Source organism: Streptopelia decaocto, assembly GCF_964273445.1.
Source record: "Streptopelia decaocto genome assembly, chromosome: 22".
Taxonomy (NCBI): domain Eukaryota; kingdom Metazoa; phylum Chordata; class Aves; order Columbiformes; family Columbidae; genus Streptopelia; species Streptopelia decaocto.
The window spans coordinates 5,563,051-5,581,796 of record NC_138677.1 but is presented as its reverse complement, the minus strand read 5'-3'; the positions used below and the strand labels follow the sequence as shown (position 1 = coordinate 5,581,796).

The window sequence follows — 18,746 nt, the reverse complement described above, 5'->3', positions numbered from 1 at the left end:
AACCCGCGCAACACCCGGCGCTCGCTTGTACGTAACACCCGATTTAACCTCTTACCGCAGGAACTGAGATCTCAGTGAGTTCATTGCACCAAACGTATTTCAAACACCGATGTCCTCGTCTTCCTTCCTGTGTGCGCAGCGCCCCCGGAGCCCGGCGTGCGCCGAATCCGTGTCCAACGTTGGCAACAGTGTCGCGGTGCTGCCGCCGTCCCCGGCTGCGTTCTTGTCAGGAGCTTTGACAACCTGCTTTGGTAGAGGGAAGATTTAAGGGCTTCAATTCTAGTACTGCAGAATAAAGGAAGCATTTTATAACTCGCTCAAAAGTCGGCTTGGCAAACGAGTGGTATTTCCAAACTATAGACTCTACAACGTTTATTCTTCGTGCCAGTGTAATGTGGTGGACTCATTCAGATTGCACTGAGAGCAAAATAAGGTCCTGACGTCTTTCAGGCTTTGAGACGGTAACTACCTGGGCAATGGAAATACTGGTCTATGCATATTGATACTTCTCCAGTTCTCACAGGACTTGTAAATCAGAGTTTACAGGACTTGTTCTGGTGTGGCGTTCGGGTTCATAACGTCTTGTGTGTCTGTTGATATTCTGTACAGTTTGGACCTTCCTCGGTCTTCAGCCCCGTGCAGCGGCATGTCCTGCGTTTGGCAGTGGCTTTTAGTATTGTTCCTATTATTATTCCCCCTCCATTAAGTACAACAGGCTTCCTTCTCTCCAAGCTTGCAATGAGACCGTTCCTTGGAGGACAGAGACAATACATACCGCAGGTATTTATAAAGCTGTACATGAATGCATGTCTTAACGTAGTTCAATATTCATACGGTGAGTGCCAAGACTTCTACGGGGCGCTCTCCGCGGCTCGGAGGAGAACACGCGTTCCCTCCTGGGTTCGAGCGCGTCCGGTCCCCCAGGACGGCGGCGCCGGGGTGAAGCTGCAGTGGCTTCGTCTCCTCCTTTAGGGACATGGGACTCTTGTTTCTTCCCGACAAATCCGCTCGGGTGTGCGGTGCTGGGACGGGAGCGTTGCCGCTCACGCTCCTGAACGCTCTTTGTGGGTTGTGTTTCATACGGAACCTTCGCGCTGTTTTTCTAGCGGAGAGACGTGGCTTCGTTCAGCCGTTTGTTGGTGTCTGGAAGGAAGCGATGGCAAAGCCCTTTGGACAAGCGGAGTTTCTGGGAGTCGGTGTTTGTGATTGTGAAAGGTTTATGTCTCGGTGTAAGAGCCTTTGGAAGGGGAGCGGTGGGCGCTCCGGCCGACGGGCCGTACGGAGGCAGCAGAGCCCCGGGCTGGGATCACGCAGGGGGTTGTGCGGGGGTCTGTCAGCAGATGGGATGGACTCAACTGCTGTTGGGCAGCTCGGTAGCTGCTCAACAGTTGTTGGTTTCATCTGCGAAATCTGTGAAATCCAGGGAGAATGTGGAGCGGGTGACGTGGGGCTCTGGTGTCGTGAGAGATGAGGAACCATTGGACCGCATGCTGTCCCTCCAATGGTGGGTTTTTCACCTAACGGTGACACCGGTGGTGCCGTAGGGATAGTTTGAGTGAAATGCGGCTGTATTCAAATGGAAATGGACGCAGTTTCACACATTAAAAACAGAAAGGCCCCATAGGGTGGGTGCGTGGGGGGTGACTGCACGTGTGGTGGGGTGACCGCTGGACCACAGCGCCTGCGGTGGTTTTGTCCTTGTGTAGATTCACTTCACCAATCGGATGCCGTGTCAGCTCCACCGGTTGTGCGGGAGCAGCGAGAGGGTCCTTTCCAGAAACACCGAACCCGAAATCAGCCGTGAGGCCCATGAAGGTGCTTCTGGCCGCTCACTTTGACGGGCTCCTCGTTGTTTGGGCTCCTCGTGCTGCCCAGGAGATGACATGAGTTGGTTTGTGCACTTGGGAATGTTGCTGCAGAGCTGGATCCTGAGCGCTAAAGGCTCCTGGCTGTTGCGTAAATACATTAATGCGAATTGGGGGAGGAGAAAGGAGAATGTCTCGGGACAGCGGTATTATTATCCGTGGAATATTGCACGTGTCTCAGCTTTCTGTGTCTGGGGGATCCGGAGGGAAAGCTGCTGGGCTGGTGTGTTGTTTCCATAGGGAAACTGGGCTCCGTGTCCCTCGTCAGCCCATCGAATGACCAAAGTGTTTGGAGCACGCGGTGGTTTGCTCTTGTTTTTTCTTTCAAAACGGCTTCCTCGGTGTCAGAAAGAACTAAAGACGCTCCCTCACCTTCAAGTGGCTGCTTTTCATCCCGTCGCAATCCGTGCCTTGTACCCTCCCCCCTCCTCGAGCGCAAGGGCGCTCGCGTGTCCCCAGGGTCGGTGTGGGGTGGCGGGGGCTCCGTCACCCCCCGTTCTGGGTGTTCTGGAGACGTCCCCGTTGTCCCCTCGTACCAGGGCAGCAGGACCCGCGCGTGGCTTTGGAAGCCGTGGGTAACGCTTCGCTCTCCCAGCGCCGTGTGGGATCGTCTGCGTGGGGTTGGGCGGCTTTGCGCTCCAGCACAGACCCCGCAGGGTTCTGCGGTGAAACGCGAGCGGGTGCTGAGCCGCAGCACCATCTGCACCGCGGTGTGAGCAAAGCGGAGCTTTGGGGAGACGGAGTTTGGTGGGAGAGCTGCCCCTGGTCCCCGGGCTCCCTCCCAGCAGCTCCGGCTTTAAAGACATAAGTTGCACGAAGCAAGGCTGGAGGGGCTGAGCGCGAAGCGGCGACCCCAGCGCCTTCCCCGCATGCTCGGCCGCTTTGCTCTAACGCCGCGGCAAAACCGGGCGCCGACGTGAAGCCGACTTGGAGAGGATGTAGAGCCCGCGCTGCAGCGTTGAGCTGAGCGGAGTTTGGAACGGTTACCTCAGTGTAAATATCTTCGCCCTTTCCGCGGGAGGAAAGGGCTTTTGCATGGAGCAAGCGCTGTCCCCATCGCTTTGCCACCCGTCACCCTCTCCAGACGGGCGTCGCGTCGCTGCGAGCGCCGTCCCCCTGCACCCTGACCTCTCTAGGATGTGAATGGTAAAACAAATGTGAATACCCGTTGTTTACTTCATTAGGCATAATTCATAATGATGTGTTTCTATGAAGAATATCACAGACCGAAGCAGAACCATATGCAATTGGTTTACTTTATTATAAACTGTATATGATGTACAAACTAATAAAAACGTAAAACGACGACAGTCTCCCTGTTGTTCTTGAACAGGCAAATAAACAGGATACTCCAGCGGTGCATGTCAGTGCTGGATGTGACCCGAGGGCGAGGGGCGGCCTGGGCAGCCGAGTTCTGATGGAACAAACCCGCGTGAGCTTTAGCAAAGGCCCCAGCTGAACATGGGGAGCTCCCAAGGCTTTGTCTGTTGAACGATTACAAGTGTGGGGGCGTATATATGATTTTTTGGTTATAATTTGTCATTATAACAGCAGGAACTATTCTGTTCGTCACCTTGCAGAGCGTTTGCCCCATCGGCCCCGGTTCCGCTGCCCAGGCGCCGGCTCCGGTGCAGACACGAGCCCAGCGCACGCTTGGCAAACACAGTGAGTATTTACAGACGTTAATAGGGGGTTAATTCACTATCCAGTTCAAACACTGAGCCGCAGCGTGAGTTCTGTCCTGACCGGGATGCGTTAGCTTTGTGTTACGGTAAATAGTGACCACACACGCACGGAGCAACGGGAAACGGTCTGGCTAAGAGAAAGAACATAAGTTTCGATAAAACAGATTTAATAACAGAAGTGCTTGATCATTAACTGCTGTCCAGCCACCGGTTTAGGTTTGAGTTATGCGGTTATACCTCCACTTCCTACATTACAAGGTTACAGCCGTCCTACCTTAACATTCAAGTGCATTAGAGAAAAGTAGTAAAATCTTGCATGAAGTACGGCTCTATACTCCAGACATGATTTTAGTTCCTAGAGAATCAGATGGAAAAGACGTTAGTCCGTCTCTTCCACCCCTGCCAAGGCAGGTTGTTCCCTACGGGCCGGGGGCGCCGCGGCGCAGCCCCCCGGTGTGGTGGCTGCGGGAACCCAATGTCCCCCCCGTGTGTCACTGCTTCCCCTTTTCTGGGTTGTTTTGGTGGTTTTGCTTTGCTTCTGGCCGCTGTGCAGCGTGTACATGCAACACGAACCAGCTGCAGAACCGACCTCTGCGGGTGCTGAACCGCTGGACAGGAACGATGCCCAGTTGAGGTCTCGCTCATCTTTAAGCCGGTGACTCAGCCACGGTGGCCGACGTTGGGGAGAAGGGGAGAGACGGTCGCGCTTCCCTCGGCTTCCGAGCAGTTCTGCACGGGCTCTGGTCTGCGGCTGCTCGTGGTACCGACAGGTAAAGACCTAACGATTGTGGTTCAGAGGGAGGTTATAAAAGACCTGGGAGATCTTCCTCCAAGGAAGAAAACAAGCAGAAGACCGTGGTCAGTTCTTGCCAAAACTCTTCCATTAGAATACGCTCAGCAGCGCTTCGGTGACCTGCGTTTGCTTGTTTTCTTCCTCGTCCTGAGGCCGATAAACTCCCTCCCCAGAGGCTTCGCGCTGGGGTTGGCAAAGGGTTTACTTTAGTACAGGTAGAATTATTTCTCTTTACACTTTAACAGGTTACGGGAGTTACTCGCCTTTTAAAACCCAACCAACCAGGCAGCTGCTGCTCTAGATGATGGTGCAGGAGCTAAAAGCAGAGCCCCGTTTGTTGGTGCTCTGCGTTGGCACGAGTTTCCCCTTCCCGTAGTAACCTGAGAATATCGCCTTCACATCGATCTTTTTCGACAGGACGAGCATCCACATACCGTTATTGAAATACAGCAGTTTCCCCCCTCCGATCTCCCCCACTTCATCCCCTTTGTTCCCGGCCTTTTCCAGCTTCACGAACTCCAGCAGGTCCAGCCCGGTCTGCACGGCCTCGACGCCGCCGGCGCAGCCCAGGGTGACGTGGGCCCGGCTGCCCCGCGGGAGGTTGTCGGCGGGCGCGGTTTTGTCGGCGTCCGCGGGCCAGAGCGGCAGCTGCTGGTCGCTCAGCTCCACGCGGGCGCCCACAGTCTTTGTGGTGACGAACAGGGCGGAGATGGAGAGCGTGAAGCCTTTGCCGTAAGCAGCTTTCACAGCCTGGGGGGAGAGGGAAACAAAGCCAGAGCTCAGCTCTAAGTGCACACAGGTGGGGTTTGCTGTGCGTGGCTTTACCGTCCCTAAGCTCGGGGTCTTGGCTGATCACGGTACCTCTGGCTTGGACATATCTGAGATAACTGTGCTCAATCATGGCATGAAGTTCCCGCTCTGTGAATTCAGAGCTGGTTACACCTTTGCCCTTCACCAGTTCCAATATTGAACTTGGGCTCATCCCTTTCGAAATAATTTAGCTGAAGCGCAAATACCTTATTGGAGAATGACAGAATAGTTTGGGTTGCAAGGGACCTTTAAAGGTCATCTAGTCCAAGCCCTGCAGGGACATCATCAACAAGATCTTAATTAATCATTCAGATCAAGCTACTGGAGCTGATGCTGGAAGTCGGAGGGACGGGAAAGGAGCAGGAAAGATTCACCATCTCTCCCACAGTTCTGACTCTGTCCCTGTAGTCGCCCTCTTGGCTCAAAGCAAAACCACACCCCAACCCGCCAAGGGGCCTGTGTGTCCCCTGTTGGGACAGGGCTTAGAACCGGTTTTACGGGGAGCAGCGGAGCCGCGCACCCACCTCCTGCTGCGCGTATTCCTCGGCTCCCGCCGCCTTCCCGAAGTCGGTGTATTTTGCGGTGCAGTGCAGGACCCCGGGCGGCCTCTTCACAAAGTAGCTGGTGAGATCGATCTTTATTTTGGGATCTTCGATAGCAGAAGCAACTGCAAACACAGGTAAAGAATGTTAACGATCCCCCCGGTGTCACCCCGTGAGCCTAAAGTCCCATCTCAGCTTCCTGCACCAACCTGTCCGTGTGCTTTATCTTACTGCTGATGGGTAAATCAAACTGCCCGGGGTAACAGAGGATGGAACCAGAAAGCAGAAGCTTCTGTACATTGTTGTACCAACCCCCAAAGGGACAGGGGGGTTCGGTCCTTCCCTTTTCTGTCCGACCCGAATGCCCCGGCCCCAGCTCCCCCACTACATAAACCTCTCAGGGAAAACTTCATTTTACAACAGCAACTTTATCGCTATGGGAAACGCATTTGGAGCTTTAAACAGTTTTTCTCGTTGCGAACTTTAACTAGAAATTCGCTTTAGAAGCCAACCAAGCTTGCTCAGTTTGCTGAGTGTTAACATTTCATCACCCCAGTAAGAACTTGGCAAGATACTTCTATACATACAGTATTTACTCTCCTTTTTGAAGGCTTTGAGACTCCCGAGCTCATCCAGAAAGGCCTGGCCAGCCTTCCTCAGGATCTCGGAGCTTCTTTTGCTCAAAAACCACCCGAAATACATGGGCAGGAATTCCTTCTCCAAGCTGGGCTTCATCTTCTTCAGCTCTTCCACCGACAGTTTCCATTGATTCTTGTCCTTCAGCTGCAAACAATCCATTCGCCACTGGGTTTTGGGCTCGGCGAAGATGACTTTGTAGCGGTATTTGTCAGCGATATCGAAGAGCTGGTCCAGCCGTTCCCTCTCGTGGTGAGTGTCGTCCAAAACGATAACGCTGATATCTCGTTTGCAATAGTCAACTAGATCCTCATCCACCTTGGAATATTCTTCAGGAATGGTGCTTCTTATTGAAGGTGTGATTTTGTAGTTATCGACCGAGATGACCTTGCAGGCATCTTTATACCGATCCTGGATGGCCTGGGCCAGGGTGGACTTGCCGCTGCCGGGCAGCCCTCGTAAAATGAAGAAGGTTCTAGATTCTTTGACCGTGGAGACGGTGTCTTCATCGTCCAGGAACGGGAAGTGCAAGCTCTCGGGTCTTTCTTTGGCTGATTGAGTAGACATTTTCCTAAATATCTTAGGCAGGAACGTGTGACTCTTCTTTGAGAAGCCTCTGTTCTGAAACGCAACAAGAAAGTGTTTTGCGGGCTGGTGACCCGGCAGGGGACACCTCGACCCCCCCAGCGCCACGTCCTGTGCGTCCCCGTCCCACCGGGAGCTCAACACGCGGCTCCAGCCCGACCGGGAAGGGGAAGTTTTACCCATCACGTGGCAGCTGCTGCGGTTCCGCAGGCACCACGAGCTGCTGGTGCAAGCGTCCGATTTATCTCTGCGCTATTCAAATGACCACGGGTGGGTGGGGGGTAACGAGGGCGCAGCGCGGGGAGCTCCGCCTGAAAACAGGACGGCGCCAGGAGGCCGCGCGGGGGCTGCGACCCAACCCAAGGGGCTGCGACCCAACCCAAGGGGCTGCGACCCAACCCAAGGGGCTGCGAAGGGGTTTCGGGCTGTTCGGGACCCCCCGTCCCCACGGAAAGGCTGTTTCTGGGGGAGCGCTGCGAGCAGAATCCCCTGTGTTACCAATTGTCCTGAACACCAGCGCCCCGGGCGCCTCGCAGGGGAATTCGGGCTCCTCGAGTGATTAAGAGCAACTGAAATCGCTTCCGGTAAAGGCAAAACCTGCCAGCAGCTGCTGAGCTGAACATGAAAGTGAAAGCAGCGTTCCCGGCAGCACAGAATCGGGTTTGGCAGCGGGAAAGAAACCAACTGTGCGAGTTTCTAATAGAACCAACTGGTTTTTGGGTCGATATGTGAACCCTCCGCCCCCCCTCGCCCTCAACCTGCACCTGCTCGCGTCGGCAGCGCGGGGCGATGCTCAAGGAGCAGGTTTTGCCTTGGATGCAAAAAATCAAGGGGTTTTACGTATTACATACACGCTCTGCCCGCGGTAGAAAAATACGGCTTTGCTGTTTATGGGGTGAAAACATAATTTCCAAAACAGACGTTCAGTTGGTTAACTCTTCTATCCCTTATTCCAGAACGTGGAGGTGGCGTTTGGTTCCAAAGCCTCATTGTTTTCGGTGGTTGTGTTGGGCTGCCCGGGGTCAGCTATGGCGCAGCGGGACGGTCGCGCCCGCTCCCAAAACCGCGTTGGAAGAGCCAAGACCACACGGCTCCCCTGGGACCCCCACATCGTTTTCCCCATGAATTCGAGGCGCCCAAGTCACCGTACAAGAGGTGGGTGATGGCGTGAGGCACCTGCGAGAGCTGCAAGTGTCCCCTTTGCCAAGGGGGACAAGCGGGACAGGCCCCGGGTGCGAGCGAAGGTTGGGGCTGGGGTTGGTCTTTGGCTGAAGGCAGCTGCTGGCGATCGCAATAACTGAGGGCGCTTTTCAACCGCGCAAACAAAAGAACAATAATAGAAAACACCCTTCAGCCCCATTGTTTAGCGGCCAGCTTGGAGGATAATAGTCGCCTTCACGGGTTGGGGACACGGACAATGGTCCCACACAGCCCCGCCGCGGGGGCTCCCGGGCGGACAATCCCCCATTCAGCCCGCGCCCCGGCCCTCCCCGCTGGCCCCACAAAGCTCCCGCTTGTCCCCACGGGCTCTCCTGGAGGGAGCGACGCTCCGGGATGGCTCCGGGCAGCCCGGGATGGAGCCGCTGCACCCCCGGCTTTACCGCTGGGACCCCCAAACGCTGTTCCCGGGGTCCGGCTGTATCCCGCACCCCCCTCCCCGGACCCAGCACCCACGTGTGGGCGATGCCGCCGGGCGCTTCTTCCCGTCCGGGACACGAACCCCGCGGCCGGGGGGGAAGCGGCTGCCCCGGCCCCCACTTACCATGGTGAGGGCAGCGGCTCCGGGGCGGCCGCCGGTGCGGAGCGGGGAAGCGGCTCTGGAGCGGGCGCTGCCGCGGTCCCTTTCATAGCACCGGATCCCCCCCCGAACCCCCGGCCCGGCCCCGCCCGCGGCCGCGCAGGCGCTGGAAGAGCGGGGGGACGGACCCGGGAACGGGGGGCAGGACCGGGACCTCCCCCGGGGGCGGCGGAGCTGGGATCCCGTTGCGGGACAGCGCGGGGAGCGGCGGTGCCGGGGGCGCGGCGGAGGAAGCGGCGGGTACCGGGTTCGCAGATACGAGGGAGTCGGGGTTACCGGGAGAGCTCGTGTTTTCAAGGCGGGGGGTACAGCACAACGCGCCCCCGCAGCGCCGCAGGACGGGCGGCGCTACCCCGGAGCCGGGTCCGGCTGGTTCCCGTCACCTCCCGGTTCTTCCTGACTCTCCTTTTCCCCTTCGCTTTCCTCCTTTTCCCCTTCGCTTTTCTCCTTTTCCCCTTCGTTCTCCTCCTTTTCCCCTTCGCTCTCCTTCTCCTCCCCTTCGCTCTCCTTCGTCTCCTCTTTGCTCCCCATCTCCTCCTCTTTAATTTCTGGTTCGTTTCCTCCTTCTTGGTTGTCTCCGGGTTCTCTATAATTCCCGGCTGCTTCTTCTTGCTTTTTATCACCTTCGCTCTTTATGCTTAGTTCACTTTCCCGTCTGTATTTCTCGAGGCTCGTTTTTGAGGTTTCAGGGCTGAAATCGCTCTCTGGGAAGGAAAAAAGGCAATTTTAAAGCAAGTTCCAGCACCGAGCCAGCGGTAGGGGACGAGAAAGGCCGACTCCCGCCCTCCATCACCACCATTAGAAAGCTCCCTTCTATTTTCTGTCTCCCAGGACGCAGTTTGTGGGGATTTAAGGGGCTGAGCTGCACGGTCGGAGGTGCCGGACACCCGGGTGGTGGCCACGGGGACACCGGGGGACACCGGGGAGGTGCCGCCACCTCCTGCCCGGGCCGGGAATAGCCCCGGGGTGGCCGCGAATTCGATGCTTTCGCCGAGATTTTAATTCAATACTTGTAAGGAAATCAGTATTTCTATACAATGTGGATTCTAAAGCGCAGCGGATGTTTTTGAAGATCTCAACGCTGCGGGTCTCGTTTATTCACAGGCACGTTTTGAAACGATTTTGCTTCTGACGGCACCCACAGTTCTGTGCTCTGGGCGCTGGAGCTGCTTTCAGTGTAATTAAAAGCAGTTTTCTAAATGGATGGCACTGAAGGGTGAAACCAGGCTCCTTCACTTACCAAGGCTGCGTTGATATTATTGACTTTGGTTTATACCAGCACAAGGTTATCGTTCCAGAAAAGGCAGGTGGGGAGTTGTTATATTTATGGGGTGCTGAGATCTAAGTGACAACTACCTGTAGCAGAGTCAGCTTCCTTTGCTTTCCTTTTTCCTCTCAGCTCTTTGATGAAGCTTTGGCTCACATCGTCTAAGGCCTGCAAGTGATACGGGTTATTAATAAAAGCTCTAGAAACGCAGTTACATACCTAAGCTTTTCCTGTTTTCTTTTGATCTCTGCTATCACTACCATGAGCTTCGTTTTTCCCAGCAGTGGTTACTACCCATTAATATCCCTTATCAAATATCTCCTGCCTTGAAGATTCCATTTCTCACTCTATAATTCTTCTTCTGGCAGGAGAACAGGCTCTGCTGGAGCTCTGGAGCCCCAGGAGGGGTCACCAAAAGGTGCCAGTTGAGCCAGGTGAGCTCACCCTGGTGAGCCAGGTGTGGTCCCGTCACCCCCAACCCGCTGTCCGGTCGGTGAACACAGGTTCACAGAACACACAGACTGTTTGTCAGCTCACGGAACACACAGACTGTTTGTCAGCTCACGGAACACACAGACTGTTTGTCAGCTCACAGGACACACAGACTGTTTGTCAGCTCACAGGACACTGGACGATAGTTCCATCCGACTTCCTGATGCTGCCCCGAGCTTCTCTCCTCTTTGCAACAACCCACTTACAATAACGATGGCGTCATAAGCAGCTTCGTTGCGAATAACTGTCGCCTTCTCAAGTGCTTTTTCAAAGCTGATGATCGCAGACCAGTAATTCTTCAAGTTTACTGTCACAGGCAAATGAAAACATCTATTTTAACCCAAGATCAAGAGAACAACAACAGTTAAGCAACTGTCCAATAGGTCTTGATCTGAGTGGTTACTTTAGCTGTTAAATCAGAGATGTTTTCACTCAGATGCTCACCAGACAGGCTGTCTCCATCCCTAGAACAAAATTGGCACTGACGCCTTTACCTTGTGCTTGTGCTATTAGCACGTAAGCGTGGAGCTGCCACTCGACGTTCCCCTCCTCATCTGCCGACTCCAGGGACCTCTGTCCGTATGTCTGGGCTGTTTCAGCTTTATTCAGCTCCAGGTAACAGCGGCCAATTTCATGGAACAGCCAGCTCTTCTCCAGACTGGATTTTGCCAGCGGAATCTTCTCCTCCCAGCTTCACGCAGAGAGCAAGAAAGGCAGATACTTAACGACTCAGTATGTGCAGTTATCATCGCAACTACTGATTCTAGAAACAAAGCGTTGCAGGTACGGTGGGTGTGAACAATGTCACAGCCCCCCTTGCTTTGCTAGCGGTGTGAATAAACGGAGAAAGCAGCATCTGTTAAATTCAAAATACAACCTTACGCCTCTTTTGTTTTAGTGTTCATACCTTTCAATAGCTTGCTCGAATTTGCCGATTCTGGCGTAAACTCTGCCAACGTTATCAAGGGCTCTGGACAAGGCATCCGGCAGTTTGCTGTGTGGAAAGGAAGGAGAAATCATAGTAGCTGGAGTCTTGTTCCTGATCCAGTCTGCGCTTTCTTCAGCCTGATATGTTTCCTTTGGTGCTCAACGGGCTAAGTGCTGAGAGTTAAAGGCCTGATGGCAGCCTGGAAGTCTTGAAATCAAGATAGAGTTTTGGTTTTATCTGCAGCTGTTGCAACTGACTCCCCGTAAGACACAGGGGAAATGGTTTAGCAGGAGAGAGGCAGAAATTTCTTAAACCAATATTAAGAAATGAATTAATGAACTGAATTAATGAAAATGATAAGCAATAGATCAGTTACACTTTAAAAGCCCTATGGCAAAAAGTAAAACTAAAATAACTTCAATTCAAGCAGCTATTCAGTGTGTTCTCCTGTGCTTTGCAAAACCTTTATTAAATCTTAAGGCTAGATTTAGTTTCATTCTGTTTTAGCTGAAAGAGCTGCAGAATGTGTTCTGTATGGGCAGGTAACTGTACCTCTTTGGCAAATATTTAACGCCTGCTATCGTGGTTTGAGGGCGAATTATTTGAAAGGAAAATGTAACAGAAAACTTGTGTATTTGGGAGCCTTCCTGAGAGGGAAGCGCATCCTAGAGGCCAAAGTGCCGAGACTGCGACTTGCGTTCTTTGCTTTGCTTCAGCAGAGATGGAGCTGTGCCACGTGCTCCAGGGCCTTTAAAGATAAGAAGTCACTAGAGACCACAACACTTGGGCAGAGTCTGAATGTGTTGCCCCATTAAATCTCCAGGGGATAATCACAACATTACCTGATGCTAAAACACCTTAACAGGGGGGTTTTCCTTCTCTTTCCTCCTCATCCATCTGAACCCCTCAGCACTTACTTCTGCCTGGCCAGTGCCAGATCCGCTTTGTGGCTCCGCAGAGCCGCCTTCATCTGGCCCATCTCGAACCGCGCGTTCCCCATGCAGCTGTGGAGGTTTCCAATGATCTCGTTCTTGTTGGGAACTTCATCGTCCGACCACCCCTGGATTGTTTTGAGCACACGCTCGGCTTTCCTGCAGCTTTCTTCAGGGCAATCGCCGCTCAGCACTGGAGACAAAGAGGAAAGTTTAATGCTAATGTGTGGACACGGTGATATTGGGAAGTGAGACTAAGCGCAGTTCTATAAGCCTCAGACTAAGCTTGGGGAAGGTTAGAACTCCAAACTCTTCATGCATCTCCTCCTCGATCTCCAAGAAACCTGTCCCTGGGAGATGGTGCTTCTGATGAAGTTCTAGCTCTAGCACTTGGGGTTTTGTCTCCTAAATTAGCCCCTTGCGCTTTGCTGGTGAGCTCTGTTCATTTTAACCAGGAATTGGACTGCAGGGTGTTTCTGACACAACCCTCACCAAGCTGGTGTAGTTTAAAAGAACTGAATTGCAGTAACAACTAAATTATTTTCCCTGAGTTGTAAATATGTAGCACGGGAGAGAAAAAGAGACAAAAGTGGCTGAATTACTCCTCCCAGACCACTGGTTTTCAGCTTCTTCATCTCTCTACAATGGTATTTTTGAACTATAGAAATTATTAACTTAAGCGGCCGGCATTGTCTCAATAAAACAACTTCTGCTTACCAGAGCAGAGGCATTTGCTGGCTTCGTATCTAAGTGATGTCCTGAAAACCAATCAGCAAGACCTCAAGGACAGAAAAAGCTGAGAAAAAAATGTGTTGGATTCTGTATCTAAGAAAGTGTCGGGAAGGGTGAAGAATACAAAAGCAAATATTCCCCAAAACTACCTACTAGTGTTTGTTAGTACTCACGCCGCTTCTGTTGTTCGGAACTGTAACTACTACAGCAAATAATTACATGTGCCAATCATTATTTTCTTACTGCTTCCAGCCAGGACACCTACACATGTCGATGTCCTCCATGTTCTTCACGATGTATCTGCTGATTTCAGCCGGTGTTTGTTTCTTGTCCCGGACCCACATTTGCTGCCTGAGCTTGCGCTCCCTCACACGGGCATAAATCGGCTTCTGCTGCTGCCAGAATTTGCTGCACGTGTCCAGGTAGGAAATACCGTCCGAAACCAGGTCCGCGACTCTGATCCCCTGCCTTGTGCTGCTCTCCATCAAATCTGAACAGAAGAAGGTAAACCCAGGGGAGTGTTAATGCATCTGTGAAGCTGCAGTTCGGTGGGGACTGTGTGTGGTTTTCTGCTCTGATAGACAGTGCACCTGAGAACTGATGTGATTAGGAGGGAAGTTATGGAAAACTCATGGCTGTGGCATATTCTGTGTGTTTTAGTGAGCGGGAGAGGCTGTTCCCAGCCCCTGTAGTTGCTGATAAGAGCCAAGAAGGGGCCCAATTAACGGGAGGCAGCAGTGATGGGCGATGATGAGCTGGACAGAACGGTCGTATGGGGCGTTTGTACTGAAATGGCACTTTGGAAAGGGTTGTGGATTAGAGCACAAGATGGAAATGGAGGCTTTTACATGCCTGGAAAGCAGGGAGCCCACATGTATTATTAATGTTAGTAACAGCATAAAACCTGCGAGAAGACTATCTCTGTAATTACTTCTCCATCACTGGGTAAAGAGTTCCCCAGAAACACGACTGAAGGGGAATCATCTCTCTGCCTCGTTCTAAAATAAGATACTTCTCGAAACCCCACATCTGGACCTGAACAGCATTTATAACGAAACCACAAGTGAGTTACAGTTTACAAGCAGCGCTTTGCACTTAATGCAAGTGTCAGTGGAATTCATCGTCGTGACAGAAGTTAATTTGTGACGATGCTGTTTCTGCTTTTTTTCATCAGTATAGATTGCTTGGAGTTTATTTATTGATACAAAAACCTGACAGTTAACAGGGAAGGAAATGTGCGCAAACGTAGTTATGAGTATTGCATCTGGCTCCAAAATACCCGTGCTCTCCAGACACCTGCCTCTCCCATGACCACTGCAAGTGCTATGTGCTATGTGAACGCTGATACAAATAAGAGTGGTCGTGGAGGTATAAATTCCTTTTTAGAAGGAATATTTAGTTAAAAACAATGGAAAAATACCTTTATCCTTGAGCAACTTTTCCAGGTAGGCCTTGTCAGCATAGAGCTCTCCGAGAAGCTGTCGCTCCACTTTTTGATTCCTCACTGGCTCCTTTTTCTTTGTCTGTTTTTGATCCGGAGTCAGTTTGACTTGGAGCTTCTGATTTGCTTGTCTGCTCTACAGCAAGAGAAAATAAGGACAGTTGGGGGAGATGAGTGGGGAACGTTAGAATTAGCAGAATTCTGTTCACACTCCATATAAGCAAAAGGTCTCATCAATTGCTTTGGTCCTGAGCAACTGAAATTTTGAACCTAATAGTGCTCCCTCGCTTCTAGGAACAGAAGAGGGGATTATAGTAAGAGCAAGCATTGATTCTGCCCCAGTATCTTGTGTTGTTCTGGAGGGTTTCCTTCAGGGGACCACCCCAACATTAAGCAATCGAAAAAGCGCCCATTAGCAAAAGTGGGAAGCTTAAACATCAGGTGAAAGCAAAGTAAATATTGTAGATAAATGGACCGTGGCTCTGACCTCAGTGCTGTTACTTATTAACCTGTGACAGGTGATCAGCAACACCCCACAGGAACAGGCTGGTACAGAAACGTCAAGCTGGGCTTTGTTTCCCTGTGGTTCCTCTTCCCCGTCTCTTTAACTTTTGTGTAGCTGGAGCCAGAACTGCATTAAAAGCAGATGCATAAATGCTCTTGTAAGGCATCGGTGTGGTTCCTGCACTTGGAAGACACTTCACTAGACCAGCTGTGTCTGCATCCACGTTGCTGCAGCAAATATTAATCCTCTAATGCCTATTTCAGAAAGTATTAGCATTATAATAAATCAAGTTAGTTGATAAAGCAAGAGCGCTTCAGCCTGTACCTCTGCCTGCTTGCTTATAAAGCACAAATCCGCTTTATTCTCCAGCTTAACTGAGGATGGACCTGCAAATAAAGAGAAAACGCTCGTTAGCATTCAAGAACAGAAATTAAAATGACCATAAATGCGCCGAGTCTATAATGTCCCGTTTGAAATGAAGCTTTCTACAAATTATTTCAAATGGAATAGGTGGATGTTGGTGCGTTCTGCAAGCAGGGAATGCAGCGCATAGATGCAGCTCCTCTGGGGATTTTAATGGCTGGTTTCACGTGGCACCAGGGGGCTCCCGTCACACGGAATTTTCCTACAGACACAACCTGTGTGGGAAGCGGGGAAGGAAAAGGATGGCAGGTTCTCCTGAGGGATCACGGCTGAAAACAGAAAGATCAGAAGCACAGGGATCTCCAGCAATGAGGAGAGTTATTTTAAAGTGCGCTGGCATTAGGGCAAACCTCCCATTTCATTTGCGCTCTGCCATCCAGCTCTGCTATCCAGATTGCACGCTGAAGTGGAATAGAAGTGACAAACTGCTCTTTTTGGCCTGGTCAGAAGGGAGGAAGGAGCTTCGCGTGCTGTTGTAGCAGATTTCCTTCAGCAAGGCAATGAGGCCACGGCCGTGATGCGAGTACATGTGGTATCACGGAAGGCAGGTGCTTCTGAATCTGCCAAGCAAAGCGCATTCAGTAACACAGTTTGGGGGATGTGTGTGTGTTTCTCAACTATTTAAACATCTAGATCAACCGCTGATGTGTTGTCTTGCTGCTTTTCCCCTGCATCTAGGAACTATAGGTTGATTTAAAATACATCTTGGTTTTAAATCTGTTCATTTGCCTACAGCCCCGATGCTTGAAGGCATTTCAAGCCCTTATATCAAGCATTGGAACCATTCTCAGCTGAGAGCTGCAGAGATATCTGGGCATTGCTATTAGGCTAAGGAAGTAGCAGAGATGGAGGAAAGCAAGATCTGGACATTTTCCCTGTTTTATTTATAAAAATATATCATGTATGGAAGAGTTTTGCATTTTCCTGGAGAACCAGATGCATGTTTTGGTAAACGTAGCAATGGAATGCAAGGTTATTGATAACCATGGATGTACCTCTTGCGAGAGGGGCAACAAGAAACGGGTGGCCAAGGAACTGACCATATAAAAGTGGGAGATCATGAGGATCTCGCCCTTTTCCTTCTTTCCCTTTTCCTTATGGCCGACATTAGGAGAGGACCTTGTGAGTCATCCCTGCGAGCCGAGGCCTAGTGGGAGACTGAATCCAGCTCCGGTTGGCTGCAGAGTCCAGTCCAGGACTTCGGGTGCCAGTTCTGCAGTTGCTGGGACTTTCAAGATTGGTTTTGTGTATTTTGTATTGTTTCCTCTATTCTTATTAGTAGCATCAGTAAAACACTTTTAATTTTTCCAACTCTCTTCTCTCTGTCCTCCTTTCCCTCCCGATCGTCTGTCCTTAGCGGGAAGGGGGAGAGAGAGGGGAAGAAGGGGGATAGGGGGTTAACAATGCATCTGCCACAGTTTTATTGTTACCCTGCAATCAAAACCCTCGACAACGTCCCGTCCTGGCTTGTCTGCGTATAAGGACATTGCTAAGAGAAAAACTAAGGGGAAAGGGACAAGTTTTGCGTTTGAACATCACTGGGTCCTTGGCCTTTCCTGTCTCCCCCAGGACTCCGTTCTGTGATTTAAGCCAGAAATGTTGAAAGCTCCATTGCAAAAGTCAGCGGTTTCACTGGGCTTGTGCAACGTAAGCTGGAGGAAAGTCAGGATCCCGGGAAGGCCAGGCTTGGGCAGCAAGGCAAATTCCACAATAGACCTTGAATATTAGGATAACGAACCCAGAATGGGTTCTGTAATCAGCAGGGCTGTAAGTAGATGAGCTGCTCTGTTCTGTATTACCTACATCATCTCATGGTGACTTTGGAAATTTAAGTTAGTGTTAATTTACTTACATAACCAAAGTTATTAGATACTGTATACAAACAGGCATTCAGCATAGAAAAAAAGAACAGGGCTGTGTTCTTTTTGGTGATTCCTGGTTTCACCTGAGAGTGACCACTGAGCACATGAATCCAGAAGCAGAGAGATCGTTGTTGCAGGGGCCTTTGTGTGGCAATTTCACCATCAGCTGCGCACCAAACAGCTTCTGGCTGTGCTTGCAGGGGCCATAAAATAAACCATCTTACTTCCGACGCAGTTGACAATTGCCTCCTCGGATTTCTCGATACCCAGCCGGAACTTCTGCAGATCGGGACGTAGTCTGTAGCCTCGATGATAGAACACTAACGCAAACTCAAAATCGCCCATGGTGTATAATGTCTCGGCTTTTTGGTAAAGACCCTGAAATGACATTTGGGAAAAAAAGAAAAAGCATGTAAAAGAGAAAAACAAACTTCAGCTATCTCAGTTAACTCCCTGCTAGGAAGGAGTGAGATCCCTGTGCTATTGCAATCTGCATACAAGAAATCAGATCCTAAAACTCTTTCTCAGTTGTTGTCCAAGCACCTCCAGTTCTCTGAAAGCAAGAAAAACCTCAAGGGTGTGTTTAGAGTTGGCTGTTTCTACACAAAACTGCCTCTCAGACCCTCCAGAGTTTCACAGACCGGTCCTTGGCTACCCCAGACATTGTCACTTTCCGCTGTTTACCTTGGAGAACGTTTTGTCATTTTGGAGAGAAGCTTCAGCATCTTTCAGGGAGTTTTGTGCGTCCCCAAGCCTCAGGTAACACTCTGAGCGGGCAACGAGAGCGTATTTGTCTCCTGGTCGCAGCTTCAGCGCCTGGAACGCAGCAGATGTGGATACGTGGTCAGCGCTGGCTCAGCAGCACAAATACACACAAGCACATTTATTTGATGCAACGTGCTGTGTTCCTACGTTCCTACGAGGATGGAGCCAGGCTCTTTGTGGTGACAGCTAATGATAAGACGAGGCAATGGGAGGTTCCATTTAAATTTGAGAAGAAACTTCTTCTCAGTGAGGGTGGCAGAGCCTGGCCCAGGCTGCCCAGGGGGGTTGTGGAGTCTCCTTCTGTGCAGACATTCCAACCCACCTGGACACCTTCCTGTGTAACCTCATCTGGGTGTTCCTGCTCCATGGGGGATTGCACTGGATGAGCTTTCCAGGTCCCTTCAACCCCTGACACTCTGGGATTCTGTGAATTCCAGAACTCCTGCACCCCCGGTGGCCCTGGGTGCCCTCCCGCCGTCCTCACCCCCCCGCTCCGCCACGCCTCACGTTGTTGAAGTAGATCAGGGCCTTCTGGTACTCGCCGCGCTGGTACAGCAGCGTCCCCTCGGCCATGAAGCTCAGGAAGGTGCCGCCCTGCACCGCCTGCGCCTCCATCGCCGCTCTGACGCCGTCGCTTGGCAACCGCTGCCTGGCAACAGCCGGCTTCCGGCGCGGCCCGAGGCCC

General features: G+C 51.6%; 2 protein-coding genes and 1 long non-coding RNA gene across 6 annotated transcripts; 1 reads left to right on the top strand and 2 right to left on the bottom strand.

Moving 5' to 3' along the window:
* Positions 1 to 3,103: 3,103 nt before the first annotated feature.
* On the bottom strand, positions 3,104 to 8,784 carry CNP (2'',3''-cyclic nucleotide 3'' phosphodiesterase). Of its 2 annotated transcripts, none has more exons than XM_082070806.1 (4): positions 8,679 to 8,784; positions 6,283 to 6,952; positions 5,678 to 5,820; positions 3,104 to 5,093 (listed from the first exon to the last, which is right to left on the bottom strand). In XM_082070806.1, the coding sequence occupies exons 1-4, from the start codon at positions 8,679 to 8,681 to the stop codon at positions 4,641 to 4,643; spliced, it is 1,269 nt and encodes a 422-aa protein (XP_081926932.1). In that variant the 5' UTR covers positions 8,682 to 8,784; the 3' UTR covers positions 3,104 to 4,640. The 2 variants fall into 2 exon arrangements, with proteins under 2 accessions (XP_081926932.1, XP_081926933.1); XM_082070807.1 differs by having other exon boundaries at positions 6,283 to 6,947; positions 8,679 to 8,783.
* On the top strand, positions 6,992 to 13,452 carry LOC309448933. 3 transcript variants are annotated; one of them, XR_014185878.1, is made up of 4 exons: positions 6,992 to 7,781; positions 7,873 to 8,071; positions 10,350 to 10,415; positions 13,318 to 13,452. It is a non-coding gene; the product is annotated as an uncharacterized lncRNA (long non-coding RNA). The 3 variants fall into 3 exon arrangements; XR_014185879.1 differs by having other exon boundaries at positions 6,995 to 8,071; XR_014185880.1 differs by lacking the exons at positions 6,992 to 7,781; positions 7,873 to 8,071 and adding an exon at positions 8,859 to 8,961.
* On the bottom strand, positions 10,413 to 18,685 carry ODAD4 (outer dynein arm docking complex subunit 4). Its single transcript, XM_082070805.1, has 11 exons — positions 18,569 to 18,685; positions 17,981 to 18,112; positions 17,521 to 17,674; positions 15,336 to 15,397; positions 14,486 to 14,642; positions 13,331 to 13,555; positions 12,319 to 12,526; positions 11,381 to 11,467; positions 10,968 to 11,164; positions 10,615 to 10,780; positions 10,413 to 10,530 (listed from the first exon to the last, which is right to left on the bottom strand). The coding sequence occupies exons 1-11, from the start codon at positions 18,674 to 18,676 to the stop codon at positions 10,515 to 10,517; spliced, it is 1,512 nt and encodes a 503-aa protein (XP_081926931.1). The 5' UTR covers positions 18,677 to 18,685; the 3' UTR covers positions 10,413 to 10,514.
* Positions 18,686 to 18,746: the final 61 nt, after the last annotated feature.